The 20,238-nt window shown below is 43.0% G+C and overlaps 1 protein-coding gene across 8 annotated transcripts in view; it reads left to right on the top strand.

The window, feature by feature from the left end:
• Window positions 1–20,238, top strand: part of LOC132397425 (transcriptional enhancer factor TEF-1) — a 296,691-nt gene that overhangs the window by 240,549 nt on the left and 35,904 nt on the right. For 6 of the 8 annotated variants that reach the window (XM_059976199.1, XM_059976200.1, XM_059976197.1 and 3 more), the window contains 3 exons: window positions 10,317–10,328; window positions 14,334–14,468; window positions 18,820–18,866. In XM_059976199.1, coding sequence (XP_059832182.1) covers window positions 10,317–10,328; window positions 14,334–14,468; window positions 18,820–18,866 — 194 coding nt within the window. The remainder of the gene's footprint in view (window positions 1–10,316; window positions 10,329–14,333; window positions 14,469–18,819; window positions 18,867–20,238) is intronic. The other 2 variants (XM_059976201.1, XM_059976198.1) reach the window with 1 other exon arrangement.

Genomic DNA, 20,238 nt, shown 5'->3' with positions numbered 1-20,238 from the left:
ACTCACACTCATTCTCACACTCTCACACTCATTCACTCTCACTTTCAAGACTTTCACTCTCACTCTTGCATTCTCACACTGTCTCACTCACTCTCACACTTTGACACTTGTACTCTCACTCGCTCTCTCTCACACTCTCACTGTCTCATACTCTCAGGCTGCACCCTCACACCCTCACTCACACACACTGATAAGCCTTCATGTTCACACATGAGATAGATGATGTGCTATAAGGCATATTGCAAATAATGAAATGACCTTGAGGCAGTCTTGATCCAATATCTGTTTAAACAGAAATACTCTTGGCTTCAAGATAGGGATTACTAGCCACTGGAAGCAAGTAAAAGCTTTTTCACTCTGTAACTGTGTATGGTCCTCAAAGGGTTAAATAACAAAAAAGAACAAAGAAAACAGCATTTTTAAAATTTCCTGACCAGATATGCTGAATTGCATGATGCATATAACGAGCTGGTCTGGCTCTGATGCGCTTGTGAAGTTTGTGAGGTTTCTGTTTATTGTTTGAATGCAGCTTCCTGCTGAGAATGATTGGCGGCTGCCTCCTGACTGGTAACAGAGCCAGCTCATCTCACCCAGCTAACGGGAGGCTCGGGGTTGCTTTTGTACACAGACACACACACACGGGCACATGGTCACAGTGATGTTCAGTTAACATTATAGACACCAGAAGGCTTTCATTTGTGATAGACTTGCTGACATACACGCACTTGTTTGACACATTTCTAAACACCAATACTTGTTCTGTCGTGCTCTCCTTCACACACCGCACCTCAGAGACAGGGGGTCATCCACTCCCTCTGGCCTCCCCATTCTATCTTACTAGTCTCACTCACTCACTCATTGCAAAAGCAATGTATTGCCATTTTTCCATCACCCTGCCCTACCTTGGAGCCATGGGAAAGTGGTTGAACTTGCCTGTTGTGTACTGCCCTCTAGTGGCAAGAGAAATTGCACCCTTTCCCCTCCTAGGGGAGCTGGGCACAGTGTCGTCAAGTTTATTCTCTTCCCCTATTCACCAGGAACTTTACCCCACCTCCCCGCCCCATGCTCCATTCCCCTCTCCTATTATCCATTTCCCTCACCCTGTACTTTACCCCAGAGCTGGGCACAGTGCCCCACTTCTCCATTTCCCTCCCCCATTCACTCCTGTGGCTTTCCTACCACTCTTGTAAAGCTCGTTAACCCTCAGTTCCCCGGCTGACCCCAGCTCTTAGACAATGGCACAACATTAGTTACCCTCCAGTCTCCTGGTACCTTGCCTGTGCCCAAAATGAGTAGAAGCTGATTTTTGGGGAGGAAGTATTGTTAAAAGAAACGGGGGATAATTTTATGGTGATTGGTGGTATGTAGAGGGCAGATGTTAAAGGTAGGTTTTTTTTACACAAGAGAGTCGTGGGTGCTTGGGGGTGATGTTAGAGGCAGAGACATTAGGGTCATTTAGACAGGCACATGGACGATAGAAAAACGGAGGGCTATGTAGGAAGGGTTAAATTCATCTTAAAGAGTAGGTTATAGGGTTGGCACATCAGCTTGGGCTGAAGGAGCTGTACTTTGCTATAGTGATATATGTTCTATGATCTCTGCTCTTAAATAAAGACAAAACATTATTCAGCCTCCTGTCTCCTGGTACTTTAGAAACATAGAAAACAGACAGCTCTGTACAGGCCCTTCAGCCCACAAAGTTGTGCCAAACATTTCCCTACCTTAGAAATTGCCAAGGGTTACCCATAGCCCTCTATTTTTCTATGCTACATGTACCTATCCAGGATTCTCTTAAAAGACCCTATCATATCCGTCTCCACCACTGTCGCTGGCAGCCCATTCCATGCACACATCAGTCTCTGAGTAAAAATATTGCTGACATCCCCTCTGTACCTACTTCCAAGCACCTTAAAACTGTGCCCTCTCGTGCTAGCCATTTCAGCCCTGGGAAAAAGCCTCTAATTATATACACCACTATCAGGTCACCTCTCATCTTCCATCGCTCCAAGGAGAAAAGGCTGAGTTCACTCAACCTATTCTCATAAGGCATGCTCCCCAATCCAGGCAACATCCTTGTAAATCTCCTCTGCACCCTTTCTATGGTTTCCACATCCTTCCTGTGAGGTGACCAGAACTGAGCACAGTACTCCCAAGTGAGGTCTGACCAGGGTTATATATAGCTGTAACATTACCTCTTGGCTCATAAACTCAGTCCCACAATCAGTGAAGGCCAGTGCACCATATGCCTTCTTAATCACAGTGTCAACCTGCACAGCAGCTTTGAGTGTCCTATGGACTCGGACCCCAAGATCCCTCTGATCCTCCACACTGCCAAGAGTCTTACCATTAATACTATTTTCTGCCATCATATTTGACTTCCCAAAATGAACCACTTCACAGTTATCTGGGTGGAACTGCATCTGCCACTTCTCAGCCCAGTTCTGTATCCTATCAATGTCCTGCTGTAACCTCTACCAGCCCTCCACAACACCCCCAACCTTTGTGTCATCATCAAAGTTACTAACCCATTCCTCCACTTCCGCATCCAGGTCATTTATAAAAATCACGAAGGGTAAGGGTCCCAGAACAGATCCCTGAGGCACACCACTGGTCATCGACCTCCATGCAGAATATGACCTGTCTACAACCACTCTTTGCCTTTTGTAGGCAAGCCAGTTCTGAATCCACAAAGCAATGTCTCCTTGGATCCCATGCCTCACTTTGCACGTGCCCAAAATGAGTAGAGGCTGATCTTTGTGAAGAGAGGATTGTACTGTTGAAGGTTTTCTTGTAGAGATTGTTGCCAATATTTGAACCCGTCCAGTGTGGCGTCTTGTCTGATCGCACCACGTAGCTCTGTGTGTGGCCCCTCTGAATTTCGTGTACCTGTCCAGTGCCACTGTCTGTCTGGTCACGCCACGTGACGGCACACGTGAAAAGGATTAAGACCATAAGATCATAAAATGTAGGAGCAGAATTCAGCCTCTTGGCCCACTGAGTCAGTTCTGCCATTCCACCATGGCCGATTTATTTTCCCTCTCATCCCTATTCTCCTGCCTTCTTCCTGCAACCCTTGACACCCAGCCAAATCAAGAACCTATCGAACTCTGCTTTAAACCTTCTACATTTGAGGAGTAAAATCCTAACCTATTTAATCATTCCTTATAACTCAGGTCCTCCAGCCTTGGCAACACCCTTGTAAATTTTCTCTGCACTCTTTCAATCTTAGTTACAAATTTTTGTATGTTGGTGACCAAAACTAGACTCAATACTCCAAATTAGGCCTCACCGATTTCTTATACAATTTCAACATAACATCCCATCTCCTGAACTCGATACATTAGGTACATGAAGGCCAGTGTACCAAAGGCATGTGATGCCTCTTTCAACAATTATGTACCTGTGCTGTACTGTTCCATGTACGTAAGCACCAAATAGGGTCAGGGTTAGTGACAGTGTAGTTCCAAAATTGTATCTTTTATTTAAAAAGTGGACAAAATATTTTGTTTCAAAATCAAAAGAGAAATGTACAGGGATTTAGCCAGGGGTTAACAATTAACTTTGTGATGCTTCTGATGAGCCATATTCATTTTCTCACCCATAGCCTAGTTGCTAGGACGACCACACTTACACCATTTATTCCTCCTGTTGGGTGAGGTGCAGAGCATTGTGGGAGGCAGTGGCTGTGGTGCTGAGGAAGCACCCTGCAGGGCAGCTCTTGCCAGTTCCCTCCGCACCCCCCAATCTGTGCAACAGGCAGTTTTGCCAGTCCCACACTCTGTGATCACACATTGCGTTTTCCCTCTTCCCCACTCAATCCCCCTCCCCACCCAAAACTTGGGCTCCTGAATTTCTGATACTGATTATGAAGCATGGAGATGCTGAGCCATAGACAAAGCTTACAAATGCTGCCTCTGGCTGGTTTCTTGTCTGCTTGTGTTCCAGGCATTTTTTTTGTTGGTTCAGTTACCACCGAATTCTTCCCCACACAAAGAATGATGGATACATGTTTCTGCTAGCATTTTTCAAAAATGAATTTTTAATAACTCGCGCACAAAAAGGGAAAACTCCTTTTGATAGAGACCTTGGCAGTATGTCACCGCAGAATGAATAATCCATACTTATTAGGCTGTGCATGCATACTTTGTCATAGGTATTGGCTGATGCTTGGCTGACATACTCAGCTTTTTGTATACTAACCGCTTTCTCTTTGAAAAGCAAATTATAAGGCAGGCATAGAGAGAGAGAGAGAGAGAGGGTGGAGAAATTTGTTAACTGCCAGTCAGTGTAGTCATTCACACTGTAACTAAGCGTTTACATGGAATAGTGTTGTGTAAGAATTTTTACAGCATAAGATTTACATGTATAACTTTATCTTAAAATAAAAAGTATTTTGTAATGGCTTACTTGGTTCAAAAATGTTTTATTGACTTTTTTCCCCAGTAAATTCAAATCTTTGATTTTTAAAACTTGTTTGGTGTCAAGTAATTTCTCAACTGTTCTGGATTTTATTATTTCTGGAATGCATCAAAATCTGTTAGCAATGTATAAAAATTGCACTTGTTGAAAGATTTCTTCCGAGCATTATTAACTATTTGAGGGACATTCCTATTCACTAAATAAGTATTTAAAATTTGTGCAGTGATGGCTAAATCTGTCACATGATTAAGTGTAAGATCAAACTCTTGTTTCAATGAGACACTGATGAGGTGCAGAGCTGGGCTGAGAAGAGGCAAATGGAGTTCAACCCGGAAAAGTGTGAAGCAATTCACTTTGGAAGGTTGAATTTGAAGGCAGAGCACAGGATTAATGTTTGGATTCTTAACAGTGTGGAGGAACAGTGGGATTTTGAGGTCCATATCCAGAAACCCCTCAAAGTTGCTGGACATGTTGATAGGTGGTTAAGAAGGTATATGGTATGTTAGCCTTCAGCTGTCGGGGGAATGAGTTCAAGAGCTGTGAGGTGAGGTTGCAGCTCTGTAAAACCCTGGTTAGACCACACCTGGAATATTGTGAGCACTTCTGGTCCCCTCATTACAGGAAGAATATGGAAACTTCAGAGAGGGTGCAGAGGAGATTTACCAGAATGCTGCCTAGATTGGAGAGTGTGTCTTATGAGGAAAGGTTGAGTGAGCTAGGGGTTTTCTCTTTGGAGTGAAGGAGGATGAGAGATGATTTGAGAGAGGTGTACAAGACTATAAGAGACATAAATTGAGTGGGCAGACAAAGACTTTTGCCAAAGGCAGAAATGGCTAATACGAGGGGGCATAATTTTAAAGTGATTGGAGGAAAGTATGGGAGGAGTCAAAGGTCAATTTTTTACACAGAGTGATAGGTCTGTGGAACACCCTGCTGGGGTGGTGGTGGAGGCAGATACATTAGGGACTTTTAAGAAACTTTTAGATAGACGCATGAATGATAGAAAAAAAATGAAGGGCTATGTGAGAGGGAAGAGCTAGATTGATCCTGGAAAAGGTTGATACGTCGACACACCATTGTGGGTTGAAGGGCCTGCGGTGTGCCATAAAGTTCTGTGTTCTAATTATTATTACTGATGAGGTTGACGCAAATATAACAACAGCAAAACTTCAAGTATAGAGGTGAAAAATGACATAGCCCGAGACCTCGGCTGTAAGGAGAAGATGGGCCTGTTATGGCACCACTCAGCCAGATTTTCAATCTGCCCCCAACATGCTGATTCATCATCACCTTTGGTTTGGCCTGTGACAGTGGTGTCAACAGCAAACTTGAATATGGCGTCGGAGCTGTGCTTAGCCACACAGTCTCAGGGTACTATATGTCACCCTGAGGTTCATTTTCTTGCAGGCATTTACAGAAAAATAAAGAAATGCAATAGAATTTATGAAAAACTAAGCATAAACAAAGACGGACAAACAACCAACCGAAGTACGAAAAGACAAATAAGTAAATAGCGCTGAGATGAGTTGTGCGGTCCTTGAAAGTGAGTCTGTAGGTTGTGGAATTGGTTCAGAGTTGAGGTGAGTGGAGTTATCCAGATTCGTTCAGGAGCCTGAGAGTTGTAGGTTAATAACTGTTCCCGAACATGGTAACACATACAGAATGCTGGAGGAACTCAGCAGGTCAGACAATAATTGTATATTAGTTTATTTGGAGATACAGTGCAGAACCAGCCCTTCTGGTCCAACAATCTGTGCAGTTCAGCAACCCTCCTTTTAACTCTAGCCTAATCACAGGAGAGTTTACCTACTAACCAACATGTCTTTGTAATGTGGGAGAAAGCCGAAGCAAACCCACATGGCCATGGTGAGAATGTACAAACTCCTTACTGGAATTGAACTCGGAACCCAAACGTCCCAAGTTGTGATAGGGTCACACTGCGATGGTACCACACAGACGAGTAAAGCATCTGTAGAAAGGAATAGTGAGATAATGTTTCAGACCATCCTGTGAGTGGTCTCAGCCTGATGAAATGTTCTATGCACAGATACTGCCTGACCTGCTGAGTTCCTCCGGCATTTTGTAAGTGTTGCTCTGGATTTCCAGCATCTTGTGTTCTTGAACATGGTAGCACGAGACGTAATGTCCATGTCCAATGATAGTACTTTCCTCCTGCTAAAGTACTAGCAGGCTTGTAAATGGACTTTGCAAGCCCATCGGCAGAGCTAGACAATTACAGATTCACTTTCCCAGGGAACATATTCATGTGTTTTAACTGTGCACTGCACAGTCTCACTGAGGAGTGATATCCGGGGGGAGCGACTTAAATTGCAGAAAGGTAGTTTATTTCATAGTGAATCCCACCTGTTTTGCAGGTGAGATTAAAATTGTCTTTTCATCTGGAGGGAAGGGTTGTTGAGATTGTGAAATGCTTGTTCACACTTCTTGTTCTTGGATAATACAATTTAATCACCTTTCGAGATTAAAAAAAATGCACACACACTCAAAGCAGCAAGAAACTGTTGCTAGCAGTGAGAGGGCTCTGTAACCAGAGAACATGGAGTTAGGATAATTGGCAAAGGAACCACAAGGGAGAAGGGGAAGGTTTTTTAAAAGCATTGTTATTGTAACCTGGAGCACGCTGAGTGAAAAAAAAACTGGTGGAGGCAGATTCAGAAGGGTCTTTTAGTTGGCAATTAGTTAAACATTGGAAAAAGGGCAATTATACAGGCCTGTCTTGTAGGTGACTAAATAAAGATTATTTTAAAGTACGGACACAAGCAGTGGGTCAAATAGCCACTGTCCATGTAAGATGATATTGTGATCAAATAGCATAATTGTCTTTAATCAAATTGGACTTTTTTTTTAATAATAAAAAGTGTCGTATTTCAAAAGTTTAAAGTTCAATCTACATTTATTACTTACGTGCGTGTGTGTGTGTGTGTGTGTGTGTGTAACACACACACACTTATATATAGCCACCATATGCAACCCTAAGGTTTCTTTTCTTGCGGGCATTCATAGTAAATATGGAGAACCACAACAGCTTGCTTTTATAGAAACATAGAAAATAGGTGCAGGAGTAGGCCATTCGGCCCTTTGAGCCTGCACCGCCATTCAGTACGATCATGGCTGATCATCCAACTCAGAACCCTGTACCTGCTTTCTCTCCATACCACCTGATCCCATTAGCCACAAGGGCCATATCTAACTTCCTCTTAAATATAGCCAATGAACCGGCCTCAACTGTTTCCTGTGGCAGAGAATTCCACAGATTCACCACTCTCTGTGTGAAGAAGTTTTTCCTCATCTCGGTCCTAAAAGGCTTCCCCTTTATCCTTAAACTGTAACCCCTCGTTCTGGACTTCCCCAACATCGGAAACAATCTTCCTGCATCTAGCCTGTCCAAATTATTGTTTGCAAGTTTTTTTCCTGCACATTGGGTGTTTATCAGTCTTTTTTAATGGGTTCTTTTGGGTTTCTTTGATTAGTGGCTGCCTGTAAGGAGACAAATCACAAGGTTGTATAATGTTATGCATACTTTGATATTAAATGTACAGTTGAAGTCAGAAGTTTACATACACCTTAACCAAATACATTTGAACTCAGTTTTTCACAATTCGTGACATCTAATCCTAGAAATCATTCCCTGTCTTAGGTCAGTTAGGATCACAACTTTATTTTAAGAATGTGAAATGTTAGAATAATAGTAGAGAGAATGATTTATTTCAGCTTTTATTTCTTTCATCACGTTCCCAGTGGGTTAGAAGTTTACATACACTTTGTTAGTATTTGGTAGCATTGCCTTTAAATTGTTTAACTTGGGTCAAACATTTTGGGTAGCCTCCCACAAGCTTCTCACAGGAAGTTGCTGGAATTTTGTTCCATTCCTCCAGACAGAACTGGTGTAATTGAGGCAGGTTTGCAGGCCTCCTTGCTCGCACACGCTTTTTCAGTTCTGCCCACAAATTTCCTGTCGGATTGATGTCAAGGCTTTGTGATGGCCACACCAATACCTTGACTTTGTTGTCCTTAAGCAATTTTGCCACAACTTTGGAGCTATGCTTGAGGTCATTGTCCATTTGGAAGACCCATTTGTGGCCGAGCTTTAACTTCCTGTCTGATGTCTTGAGATGTCGCTTCAATATATCCACATAATTTTCCTTCCTCATGAGGCCATCTATTTTGTGAAGTGCACCAGTCCCTCCTGCAGCAAAGCACCCCCATAACATGATGCTCCCACCCCCATGCTTCATGGTTAGGATGGTGTTCTTCAGCTTGCAAGCCTCACCTTTTTTCCTCCAAACATAACGATGGTCATTATGGCCAAACAATTCAACTTTTGTTTCATCAGACCAGAGGACGTTACTCCAAAAGGTAAGATCTTTGTCACCATGTGCACTTGCAAACTGTAGCCTGGCTTTTTTATGGCGGTTTTGGAGCAGTGGCTTCTTCCTTGCTGAGCAGCCTTTCAGGTTATGTCGATATAGGACTCGTTTTACCGTGGAAATAGATACTTGTCTACCTGTTTCCTCCAGCATCTTCACAAGGTCCTTTGCTGCTGTTCTGGGATTGATTTGCACTTTTCGCGCCAAAGTATGTTCATCTCTAGGAGACAGAATGCATCTCCTTCCTGAGCGGTATGACAGCTGCGTGGTCCCATCGTGTTTATACTTGTGTATTATTGTTTGTACAGATGAATGTACTACCTTCACGCGTTTGGAAATTGCTCCTAAGGATGAACCAGATTTGTGGAGGTCCACAATTTTTTTTCTGAGATCTTGGTTGATTTCTTTTGATTTAGTTTGTAAACTTCTGCCCACTGGAATTGTGATGTAGTCAATTAAAAGTGAAATAATCTGTCTGTAAACAATTGTTGGAAAAATTACTCATGTCATGCACAAAGTAGATGTCCTCAACACCTTGCCAAAACTATAGTTTGCTAATATGAAATCTGTGGAGTGGTTAACCAATGACTTCAACTGTACTTTGAACTTTAGAATGAATGAAAAAGTACACACGACGAGACAGACAAACAACCAAAGTGGAAAAGACAACAAACTGTGAAAATACAAAAAGAAAAAACACTAAAATAAATATTCAATTTATTCTGGCATCTTCCCCCTTCCTTCTCAGTCCTGATGACGGGTTTTGGCCTGAAACATCGACTGTACTCTTTTGCATAGATGCTGTCTGACTACTGAGTTCCTCCAGCGTTTTGTTATGTTTCATTTTGGACTTCCAGCATCTGTGTTTGAAATAAATGAGCAATAAATATCAAGAACATGAGCTGTTGAATCTTTAAAAGTGAGTGCGTAGGTTGTGGAATCCGTTCAGTGTTGAGGTGATTGAAGTTATCCTCTCTGGTTCCTCTCTGTTCCTTGCACTGGGTGATTAAGCGATAATTCTGTTTTCTTTAAGGGTTCTGTGAATAAAGATGTTTTTTTCTTTGCAGTAATTTTCAAGGCACAGGGAATGAAAAGTGGGGGCCATTGTTCTGGTGTAGGGGGAGGGGAGTGAGCAGCCATTACAAAGTTTCAGTGCCAAGAGCAATTTGTAACCATGTAGATCAGTCAGGCAGCTGAACAAAGCTTTTAAAACTGAGGAGAGCAAATTTGCTGTTATTTTGTTCTATGGATGTCATGATTGAATTGGACATTAACAAGTGGGGAACCTATCCTGATCCCAGACATTCGGTAGGACGTGAATTTGTATGTCTATCATTGGCAAATAAAATGATAGCTAACAATTAATGTCAGTAAATTTTCATTTAAAAAAAATCCAGAACAGTTTTGTCATTTTGCATTGATTTCTTGTTAAGTTTATTTTAACCTGTGTAACTTAGGTTTCTTTTTGCCTGAAAAAACATTTTAACAAACTATTTGTTGTTGAAACAGGTAACAAACATGGTGAGTATTTTTAAAAGCCCGACACTTATTATTTAGTTGATTATGTAAAGTGGGGTTGGCTTGGCAAATGATATCCCAGCAGTGTGAATGTTCTTTCAGAGGGATGTGCACTAGGCCGAGGCTTCCTGCTCCCTTTCCATTCCAAGACAACTATTCCAGTGACAGAACTGCATGTCCCTCTCCCACACCCCGCTTGCTTGCTGTTCTTGAGCAGACTGCCTGATACCCGTGCTTAAACATGCTCGCCTGGAACCTCACAATGAGGGTTCTCCCAAACACAGGAGCTGGTCAGTGGCTGGTGGAGCCTTTACTTATATGCACAGCAAGGACCTTCAATAACTTTCCCTCCAATTTGGTTTAAGGTGATGCGTGATTATTAAATCCATTTCCTATAGGTTCTAGATTGGTAGCAATGAGATGGGGGGGGCGGGATCATCTTCTTAAGCCCATTACCTCTACTGGGGCATAGTCTACTGACAGAAGTCACCAGAGTCCCCTGACCTGGGCCACTCAATTCAGTCTTTCTAAGTGTAGCCAACTGAAGATCCTTCCTCTCCCGGGGTTGATGTCTTTAGAGCCTCTGTTGGTGTTTTTGTAGCTCTGGGTTTTTATGGGATGGGGTTGCTAGCCCCATGGCCAACCCTCACCTTTCTCAGCCGGGTTTGGGAATGTCCATAGGGAGTTCATACCCAACCATTCTTTCACAGCTGGGTTAGAGAACATCCATGGCAGAGTTGGGGGGTGGGTTTGACGCTGTTAAATTAGGGTGTGGTCATTAAGGAGGTACAGTTTAGGGGGGTGTATGGTTGTGTACTTTGATAGAAGGAATATTGACATAGACAATTTTCTAAACGGGGAGCAATGTCAGAATTCAGAGGTGCAAAGGGGCTTGGAAGTCCTCATGCATGATTTGCCGGTTTAGTCAGTGGTGAGGAAAGTAAATGCAATTTTAAAATTCATTTCGAGAGAACTAGAATATAAGAGCAAAGGTGCAATGCTGAGGCTTTATAAAGCTTGCTGAGGCCTCATTTGGAGTATCGTGAGGAGATTTGGGCTCCTTATCTAAGGAAAGATGCACTGAAGTTGGAGAGGGTCCAGAGGAAGTTTACAGGAATGACCCTGGGAATGAAAGAGTTAATGCATGAGGAGCATTTGGCTCTGGGCCTGTACGCACCGGAGTTAGAAGAAAGTGGGGGAATCTTATTGAAACCTGCCAAATGTTGAAAGGCCTTGACAGAGTGGGTGTAGAGAGGATGTTTCTTATAGTGGAGAAGTCTAGGACCGGAGGGCACAGCCTCAGAATACAAGGATGGCCCTTTAGAACAGAGATGAGAAGGAATTTATTTAACCAGAGGTTGGTAAATCTGTGGAATTCATTGCCAAAGGCATTTGTGGAGGCCAGGCTATTGGGTATATTTAAAGTCGAGGTTGATAGTTTCTTCATTTGCAAGTGTGTTAAGGTTTCGGGGAGAAGGCTGGAGAAAGGGGTTGAGAGGGATAATAAATCAACCATGATGGAATGGTGGAGCAGACTTGGTGGGTCGATTGGCCTAATTCTGCTCCTATGTCTTATGGTCTTATGGAATAAGGATGTTGCTTTTTTGAAGATATTAAACCCATGTGCTTACTACCAGCTGCAATTTGCATTGGTTCATTGTGGGGTTCAGTAATGATGCTGTTGTCTGATGCTTAAAGTGCTGATTGCTTTGGCTGCCTGCTTGTACAACACAGCTCATGTTGTGATCTGCACTTGATACTTTCTGTTTAATGGAGGAAGCTTATATTTATGAAACAATCTATTTTTGGTACATCTTTACAAAATATTATCAAACTGTATCATCAGACAGAATTATACTCCGCAGGAGGCCATTAGCTCATCATGTCTTGGCTAATTCTTTGAAGGAATAATTTGGTTAATTGTTTGCCCACAGTTCTGAGTTTTCTTTTTCAAGCACTGAAGAGTTGTACAGCACAGAAAAAGGCCCTTTGGCCTATCTAGTCTGTGTGGGACTATTTACTTGCCTAATCCTATTGACCTGCACTTGGACCATAGCCCGCTACACCGCTCCCATCCACGTACCACGTACCCAAACTTCTCTTAAATGCTGAAATTGAACCCGCACTTGTGTCATCCACTTTTGAAAGTTGCCCTGAATTTTACCACCACCTCCTGCGTTCTGATCACAGGAACTTCCAATGTCTTGTCATCTCTCCCTTCCCCCTCCTTAGTTCATTTGACAATGACTTCATCTGTCCCTGAATACAGATCATTGGTCTGTAGAAATTACAACGTAGTACAGGCCCTTCAGCCCACGATGTTGTGCTGACCTTTTAACCTACTCTAAGATCAATCTGACCCTTCCCTCTCATGTACCCTTCATTTTTATCTCACCTGTATGCTGAGCTAAGAGTTTTTTACATGTTCCTAATGTATCTGCCTCTACTACCACCCCTGGCAGAGCGCTCTACACACCCACCACTCTCTACGTAATTAACCCTTCCTATAATATTCAGCCCTCCACCCCACCCCCCCATACTTCTCTTCAGTCAGGCACTCAAAATACTGGAGGAACTCAGCGAGTCAGGCAGTATCGTTGGAGAGGAATGAACAGTCAGCAGCCAGCCTCTGATGAAGGTCTATTCTCCTGATGAGGGGTCTCGGACCAAAACGGCAACTGTTTATTCCTCTCCATAAACGCTGCCTGACTGGTTGAGTTCTTCCAGCACTCTGTGTGTGTTGCTCGGATTCATAATTAGTGGAGGGTGTTTTGATGATTACTTTTGGAGCAATCAGCTCCACTGTAAGAGTTCAGACAACCAGAGGGCACGTTAAAGATAATTGGCTTCGGGACCTGAGGTACCTGGGAAGAAATATTTCACACAAAGGGATGTTGTGACCTTGAACACCCCACAAGCAGATTCAGTAGTAAATTTCAATGGGGAATTGGGTGAACATTTGTTCGAAGTTATTAACTAAGTCTGTACATGTCACCATATTCTACCTTGAGATTCATTTTCTTTCAGGCACAAAGTACATTCATTAGCAACATATGTATACATTATTCAGCTTTGAGATCAGTCTCTTAACAGGCAGCCACAAAATAAATAAAAACAAAAGAACCCATAAAAATAAGGCCATCAAACACCTAGTGTGCAGACAGAAAAAAAATCAAATCATGCAAACAATAAAGGCAAGCAAACAGTGTTCTGAACTGAAGTCCCCAGAGAGTCCGCCCCCAGACCCTTAGCTCAGTGCAGAGTGAGCTGAACTGGTCCATCCCTCGCCTCAGGCGCCGACTCCCTGACCTGTTCAATCTGGCCTTGCACCTAAAGCATCAGGTTCAATATGCTCTGGCACCTGGACCTCACTGCCTTGATTCAGCCTGTAACTGACTTTTCGAATTCCGACCGATGCTTAGTTTGTTGTCCAAATCATTGGCATTCAGTAGAGGAAAGAAATACCACAGAGTCGATGAAAAACTGCACACAGGCAAACAACCAGTGTGCAAAAGAAGACAGACTGTGCAAATATAAAAAAAAGTAAATACATAATATTGAGAAGATGAGTTTTAGGGCCATTGAAAGTGAATCCACGGGTTGTGGGAACAGTTTTGAGTTGTGGTCAGTGGAAAACTGGGCAATAAAAGGATAAATTTGTAAATGGGGGAATTAAATTGGATAGATGTTCAGAGGGAAGACGGAGGAGAGAGATGGTGACCAAGTGGCCTCCTCTAGAGCTGAAAGCCTCTCCAGGCTCTGCATACTGAACAGGCAAACCCGGAAAGAAAATTACAACCTGGGGATCAGGAGAAAATTATAGCCATCCTTTGCATTTATGGGAGCTAAAGTCTCCATTCAAGACTAGATGTATTTTTCCTCATTTTAAAAGAAATGCTTGTTGCTTTAGAAATGCTCTGGGGGTGACAGTGTTGAAGTGTGTTGTTCAGATTATGGGAGGGGCAGGGAAGGATCATTGGTCTGAGATTATGTTATGGTCTCTTCAAGGATCAATCTGTGAAGGACAAGGCACTTCAGAGCATGGCAGCAATGTCTTCAGCACAGATTGTGTCAGCCACGACCATCCAACACAAGTTGGGGCTGCCGGGAATCCCACGGCCATCGTTTCAGTCAGCACCTGGGGTAAGTGAGGCTTCTTCAGAGCAGGCTTTGGACTTCAACAGCATCTTCCGTGTGGTGGTGCTCGTTATCAGGCAGACACAAGAGGGGCATCATGGATTTGATTTGTTAAGATTCAGATGATTCCTTCCCAAGAATTCAAGGTGTGCCACAGACGGCTGTGGAGGCCAAGTATTTTGGTATATTTAAAGTGGAGGTTAATAGGTTTTTGATTAGTCAGAGCATCAAAGGTTACAGGAGAAGGCAAGAGAATGGGGTTGAGAGGGAAAATGAATCAGCCATGATGGAATAGTGGAGCAGACATGATGGGCCGAATGGCTTAATTCTGCTCCTATGTTTTAGAGTCTTAATACTGACTATTGAAAATTTTAAACATAGAACAGTATAGAGCTGAATGATTCCTTTGAACCTTTTAACCAACTCCATGATCAATCTAACCCTTCCCTCCTCCACAGTCCATGACTTTTATCTTTCCTTCATCCATGTGCCCATCTTTGAGTCTTTTATATGTCCCTAATGTATCTGCCTCTAGCATCACCTCTGGCATGTTCCACACACCCACCACTCTCTGTGCAAAAAAACTTACCCCTGACATCCCTCCTAAGCTTCCTTCCATTCACAAAGTTTAAGGTTTAAACAAATGTCCTCTGATACAGGCTGTCTATGCCTCTCATAATTGTATACGCCTCTATCAAATCTGCTGTCATCTTCCTTCACTCCGAAGAGAAAAGCCCTAGCTTATTCAACCCATCCTCATAAGACATGCTCTCCAATCCAGGCAGCATCCTGGTAAATCTCTATACCCTCTCTAAAACTTCCACATTCTTCCTATAATGAGTTGACTAGAACTGAACACAATATTCCAAGGTGGTCTAATCAGAACTTTATAGAGCTGCACCATCATTTTGTGGCTCTTGAATTCAATCCCCTGACTAGTGAAAGCCCACACAGCATGTGCCTTTTTAACCACCTCGTCAACTTCTGTGCGAACTTTGAGGTTTAATGGAGTATTGAGGGAAAAATTGCCTCTGGTCAGAATAAATAGGACCAAGCTGTTCAATAGTGAAATCAGAAACCATTCCTTTCAAACATTTTCTGTGTAGAATGCTGAATATCGCTGAAGATCTATCCTGGCCCCAACATATTGATACAATTACAAAGAAGGCTAGACAGTGGCTACATTTCATTAGGAGTTTGAGGAGACTTGGTATGTCACCAAAGACTCTCACAAATATCTTCATATGTACAATGCAGAGCATTCCAACTGGTTGCAACAATGTCTGGTGTGCAGGGGCCACTGCACAGAACCGGAAAAGCTGCAGGAAGTTGTAAACTTAGCCGGCTCCATCTTGGGCTGCAGCCTTTCCAGCATCTTCATTAAGTGGCATCCATCTTTAAGGACCCCATCACATGTCCTCTTCACATTCCTACCATCAAGCAGAAGATACAGGAGTCTGTAGGCACACACTCAGTGTCTCAGGAACAGATTCTTCTCCTCAGCCTTCAGATTTATGAATGGACAATGAACTCATGAATACTACATCAATATACTTTTGCCATTTTTTTTTGCACTAATTTAATGCTATATAGGTATATAAAATAAAATCTATGGTAATTTATAGTTTTTATTACTAGGTATTGCATTGTGCTTCTGACTGATGGCGCAAAAACAACAAATTTCACAGCATACCGTACTGTGCAGAAGTCTTAGGCATATATACTGTATATATAGCTAGGAGTTTAGAAGAATGGGGGGGGGGAATCTCATTAAAACCTACTGAATATTGAAAAGCCCAGATAGAGTGGACAGGGAGAGAATGATTCCAATAGTGGAGGGGTTTAGAACCAAAGGGCACAGCCTCAGAATAGAGGGACATCCATTTAGAAAGGAGATGAGGAGGAATTTCTCTAGACAGAGGATGGTGAATCTGTGGAATTCATTGCTGCAGACGGCTGTGGAGACAAAGTCATTGGGTATAGTTAAAGAGGAGGTTCTTGATTAGTAGGAATGTCAGAGGTTATGGGGAGAAGGCAGGTGAATGGGGTTGAGAAGTAAAATAAATCGGCCATCATGATAGAGCAGGCTTGATGGGCAGAATGGCATAATTGTGCTCCTGTGTCACATGGCCTTATGACCCACAATCTCCTTTGCTTGAATTGCAAAACGTAACTCGCCAATTGCAGTAGATGCAAGTTTCAAAAGGCTGTTGATAAGAGGTGTCAAAATAGGTTGTCAAATAGAATTGGAGTCTCCTTGAGAAATCAGCCCGGGAGGAATTCCCAGCACCCTCTTGGGTGTGTTGGTTGTTAACACAAATGACACATTTCACTGTACATGTCAGTGTACATGTGATAAATCTGAATCGGAAGCTTATCTTGGCCTACTCTTCATACAGATCAGAATGTTGAGATGATACAAAGTAAAACAATAACGATGCAAATTAACAGCTTCAGAGGAAGTGCAGTACAGGTGAACAATAAGGTGCAAGATCATAAGGAGGTAGATTGTCAGAATCAGCTTTATTATCTTTGACATGAACAATTACTTGTTTTGTGACAGCTTAATTGCAATACTTTAAATTACAGTAATAAAAAATAAATATTGCAAAAAGAGAGCAAAATAGTGTGGTAGTGATTATGGGTTCATGGACTGCATGGAAACTCAAAGTATATTTATTATCAAGGTACGTATACTATATTCAGCCTTAAGATTTGCCTTCTTACAAGCAGCCACCAAACAAAGAAACCCAATAGAACCCTTTAAAAAAAGACCATCAAGCACCCAATGTGCTGGGAAAACCTATCATGCAAACAATCAAAGTAAGCAAATAGCATACAGAACTGAAGTTAATGGAAGTGAGTTCACAGCCCAACAGCGGGTCATTCCTCACCTTGCGACTTCAACATGATCTCAGCTCTGAAACTCGTCACCTGATTCGGCCCATGCCCAACCTTTTCAATTTGGCCATGTGCTTAAATCAGTTAAATCTGACGGCGGGCTGGCGGTGGGGGAAGGAGGAAGCTGTACTTAAAACGATGCATGTGCATCTTCAGGCTCTCATGCTTCCTTCCCGGTGGTAGCAATGAGAAGAGGTCATGTGAGAGTCCTTCGTGAAGAGGCATTGCCTTTTGAAGATGTCCTCGATGCTGTTAAGGCTTGTGCCCATGATGGAGCTGGCTGAGTTTACAACTTTCTCCAATTCTACACATCGCTGTCTCCATACCAGGTGTTGATGCAACCAGTTAGAATGCTCTCCACAGTAAATCAGTAGACATTTGTGAGCCTTTGGTGTCATATCAAATCTCCTCAAGCTCCGAATGAGGTATAGGCCAAAAGTTGTTCTTATCGTATCAAGGAACTATTCAAAATCTTTATAACAGGGTAGAAGCTGCCCTTGAGCCTGGTGGTGTGTGTTTTCAGCTTCTATTGCTGGATGGGAAAGGGGGAGGGAGAAGACAGAATATCCATGGCAGGTGGGGTCTTTGGTCATGGTGGCTGCTCTACTGAATGCAAATAAAAGCTGCAGATGTGAGAGATTTTTAGGGCCCTTCCCTTTCATTTCTGACATTAGTAGGTCTACACATCAGATGGCTGTATCCTTGATGGAGCCAAACTCAAATGCTAAAGTGCCAGAAAGCTTCATTCAAATTAATTAAAAAGATTGGCCATCTTTTGAGTGGGTTGTAGTGAAGGATCATTGAAGACTGCTGTGTGGCCTTGATAATAGACCAACAATAAAGCAAGCATGTAACACTGAGGCTTTATAAGGCATTGGTTAGACCACACTTGTGTTGCTCCCATTATCTAAGAAAAGGTATGCTAGCACTAGAGAGGGTCCAGAGGAGGTTCACGGGAGTGATTCAGGGAATGAAGGGGTTAACTTACGAGGAGCATTTGATGGCTCTGGTGCTGTACTCACTGGAGTTTAGAAGTATGACGGTGGGTGATCTCATTGAAATCTATCAAATATTGAAAAGGTCTAGATAGAGTAGATGCGGAGAGGATGTTTCCTATAGGACCATAGGGCACAGATTGGTGGAACAGACCCGATGGGCTGAATAGACTATTTGTGCTCTTATGTTTTATGACCTTATGGTCTTATAACTTGCCTACTCATCTTTCATTGCATCTCTACCAACATTTTGGTACTTTGATAAATTCAGGTAATGAATCAAAGACCCAGAAAACACACAGTAGTGCAAGCATAATCCTGTCAAAGCCACAACTTGGCAACTCAATGGTGACGTGATCTTCTTTATTCCGATTCATCTTACAAGCAATTTAGGATGCATTTTAATAGCTTTATGTCATTCACCCTGATCAATTCTCTAACCAGTTTTATGCTCTTTCTAGTTCTGGCATAGTGTAATACCCACAGGACAGCCAGGCTCTTCACAAGAGTAAGTAACACTACCAGCTTCTGTCGTTAAAGTTGTGTGTGAATCCAAATTAGTGCTTTCCAATTTTGACTGTTTCTTTATCTCTCTGTGGGGGGTTTTCTTCATGAGGTGTGGGAATGGCTGGCAGGGCCTGCGTGCTGCTGAGAAAGTGGTGGGTCTCCTTTTACACTACTGCAATTCTTCCTCTTAACTGACTGCCTTAGAGAGTTTTGGGATCTCACCAAAGCAGTAATGATTTGTAAGTCAGGATGGTGTGAGACTTGGGGATTAGTAGACGTGACTATGTGCTTGCTGACTGTATCAGTCTAGTGCAGGGGTTCCTAACCTTTTTAGTAGTAGATTCCTTCCACTAAAGGACCTCAGCTTCGGAACCCCTGGTCTAGTGGGATGGAGGTCATGGATTTGGCCAGTGCAAGTGGGGATGTCAGTCTGCCTTTTCATGTTATTTGCTGCCTTGCTGAAGTTAGAGGAACAGCAGCTCATTTCCTCCAGGTAGCCTCCAATCTCGTGGCATGAAAATTGATTTCTCCAACTTCTGGAAATTTCTATAGCTTTCCCCCTTCTCTTTTTCCATTACCCCATTCTGGTTCCTCTCTCACCCCTTCTCCTCACTCAGCCATCACCTCTCTTTGGTGCCCCTCCTCCTTCCCGATCTCCCTCAGTCCACTCCCCTCTCCTATCAGATTCCAAATTCTCTAGCCCTTTACCTTTTCCACCTGTCACCTCCCAGCTTCTCACTTCATCCCCCTCTCCCATCCACCCATCTTCCCCCTCACCTGGTCTCGTCAATCACCTACCAGCTTGTACTCCTTTCCCTCCCCCACCTCCTCATTCTGGCTTCTTCCCCCTTCCTTCCCAGTTCTTCTGAAAGGTCGACTGTTTATTAAGTTCTGTAGATGTTGCTTGAGCTGCTGAGTTCCTCCAGCATTTTGTGTGTGTGTGACTTCTTGTTAATCGCTTGGTCAGTTGAGGAACAGTGGTTTGATCTCTCGTCCATTCCAATGAAGCCAGTCCTGATGCAGGGTCATAGCCCTCTGAGTTCCTCCAGCCACATTCTTTCCATCTCACATTCCAGTATCTGTTGTCTCTTGTGTCTGAATGGTGACCTTCTGTCATAAGAATCTTGTACATCCCAGTTAATGTGAGTTCTGCAACCTTGGATACTTTCTAAAGGTGTACAATATCCTCAGGGGTGTTGGTTGTCTGTCGTATACAATGATGACTGGGAATCTGTGTGGGAGCGTTTGTAAAATGGATGAGCTGTTGGCCCTGGCTCAGGTCCACTCTCTCGACCCTGGAAGCCCAGGTCCAGTGGTATGAGTAGTCATCACAAACTGGGCTTGATATCTTGGCATGGTGACACTCATGGGCT

This window comes from Hypanus sabinus, chromosome 7, assembly GCF_030144855.1.
Source record: "Hypanus sabinus isolate sHypSab1 chromosome 7, sHypSab1.hap1, whole genome shotgun sequence".
Lineage (NCBI taxonomy): Eukaryota > Metazoa > Chordata > Chondrichthyes > Myliobatiformes > Dasyatidae > Hypanus > Hypanus sabinus.
Note: the sequence above shows the minus strand (reverse complement) of the source record. Positions and strands in the feature narration are given on the sequence as shown.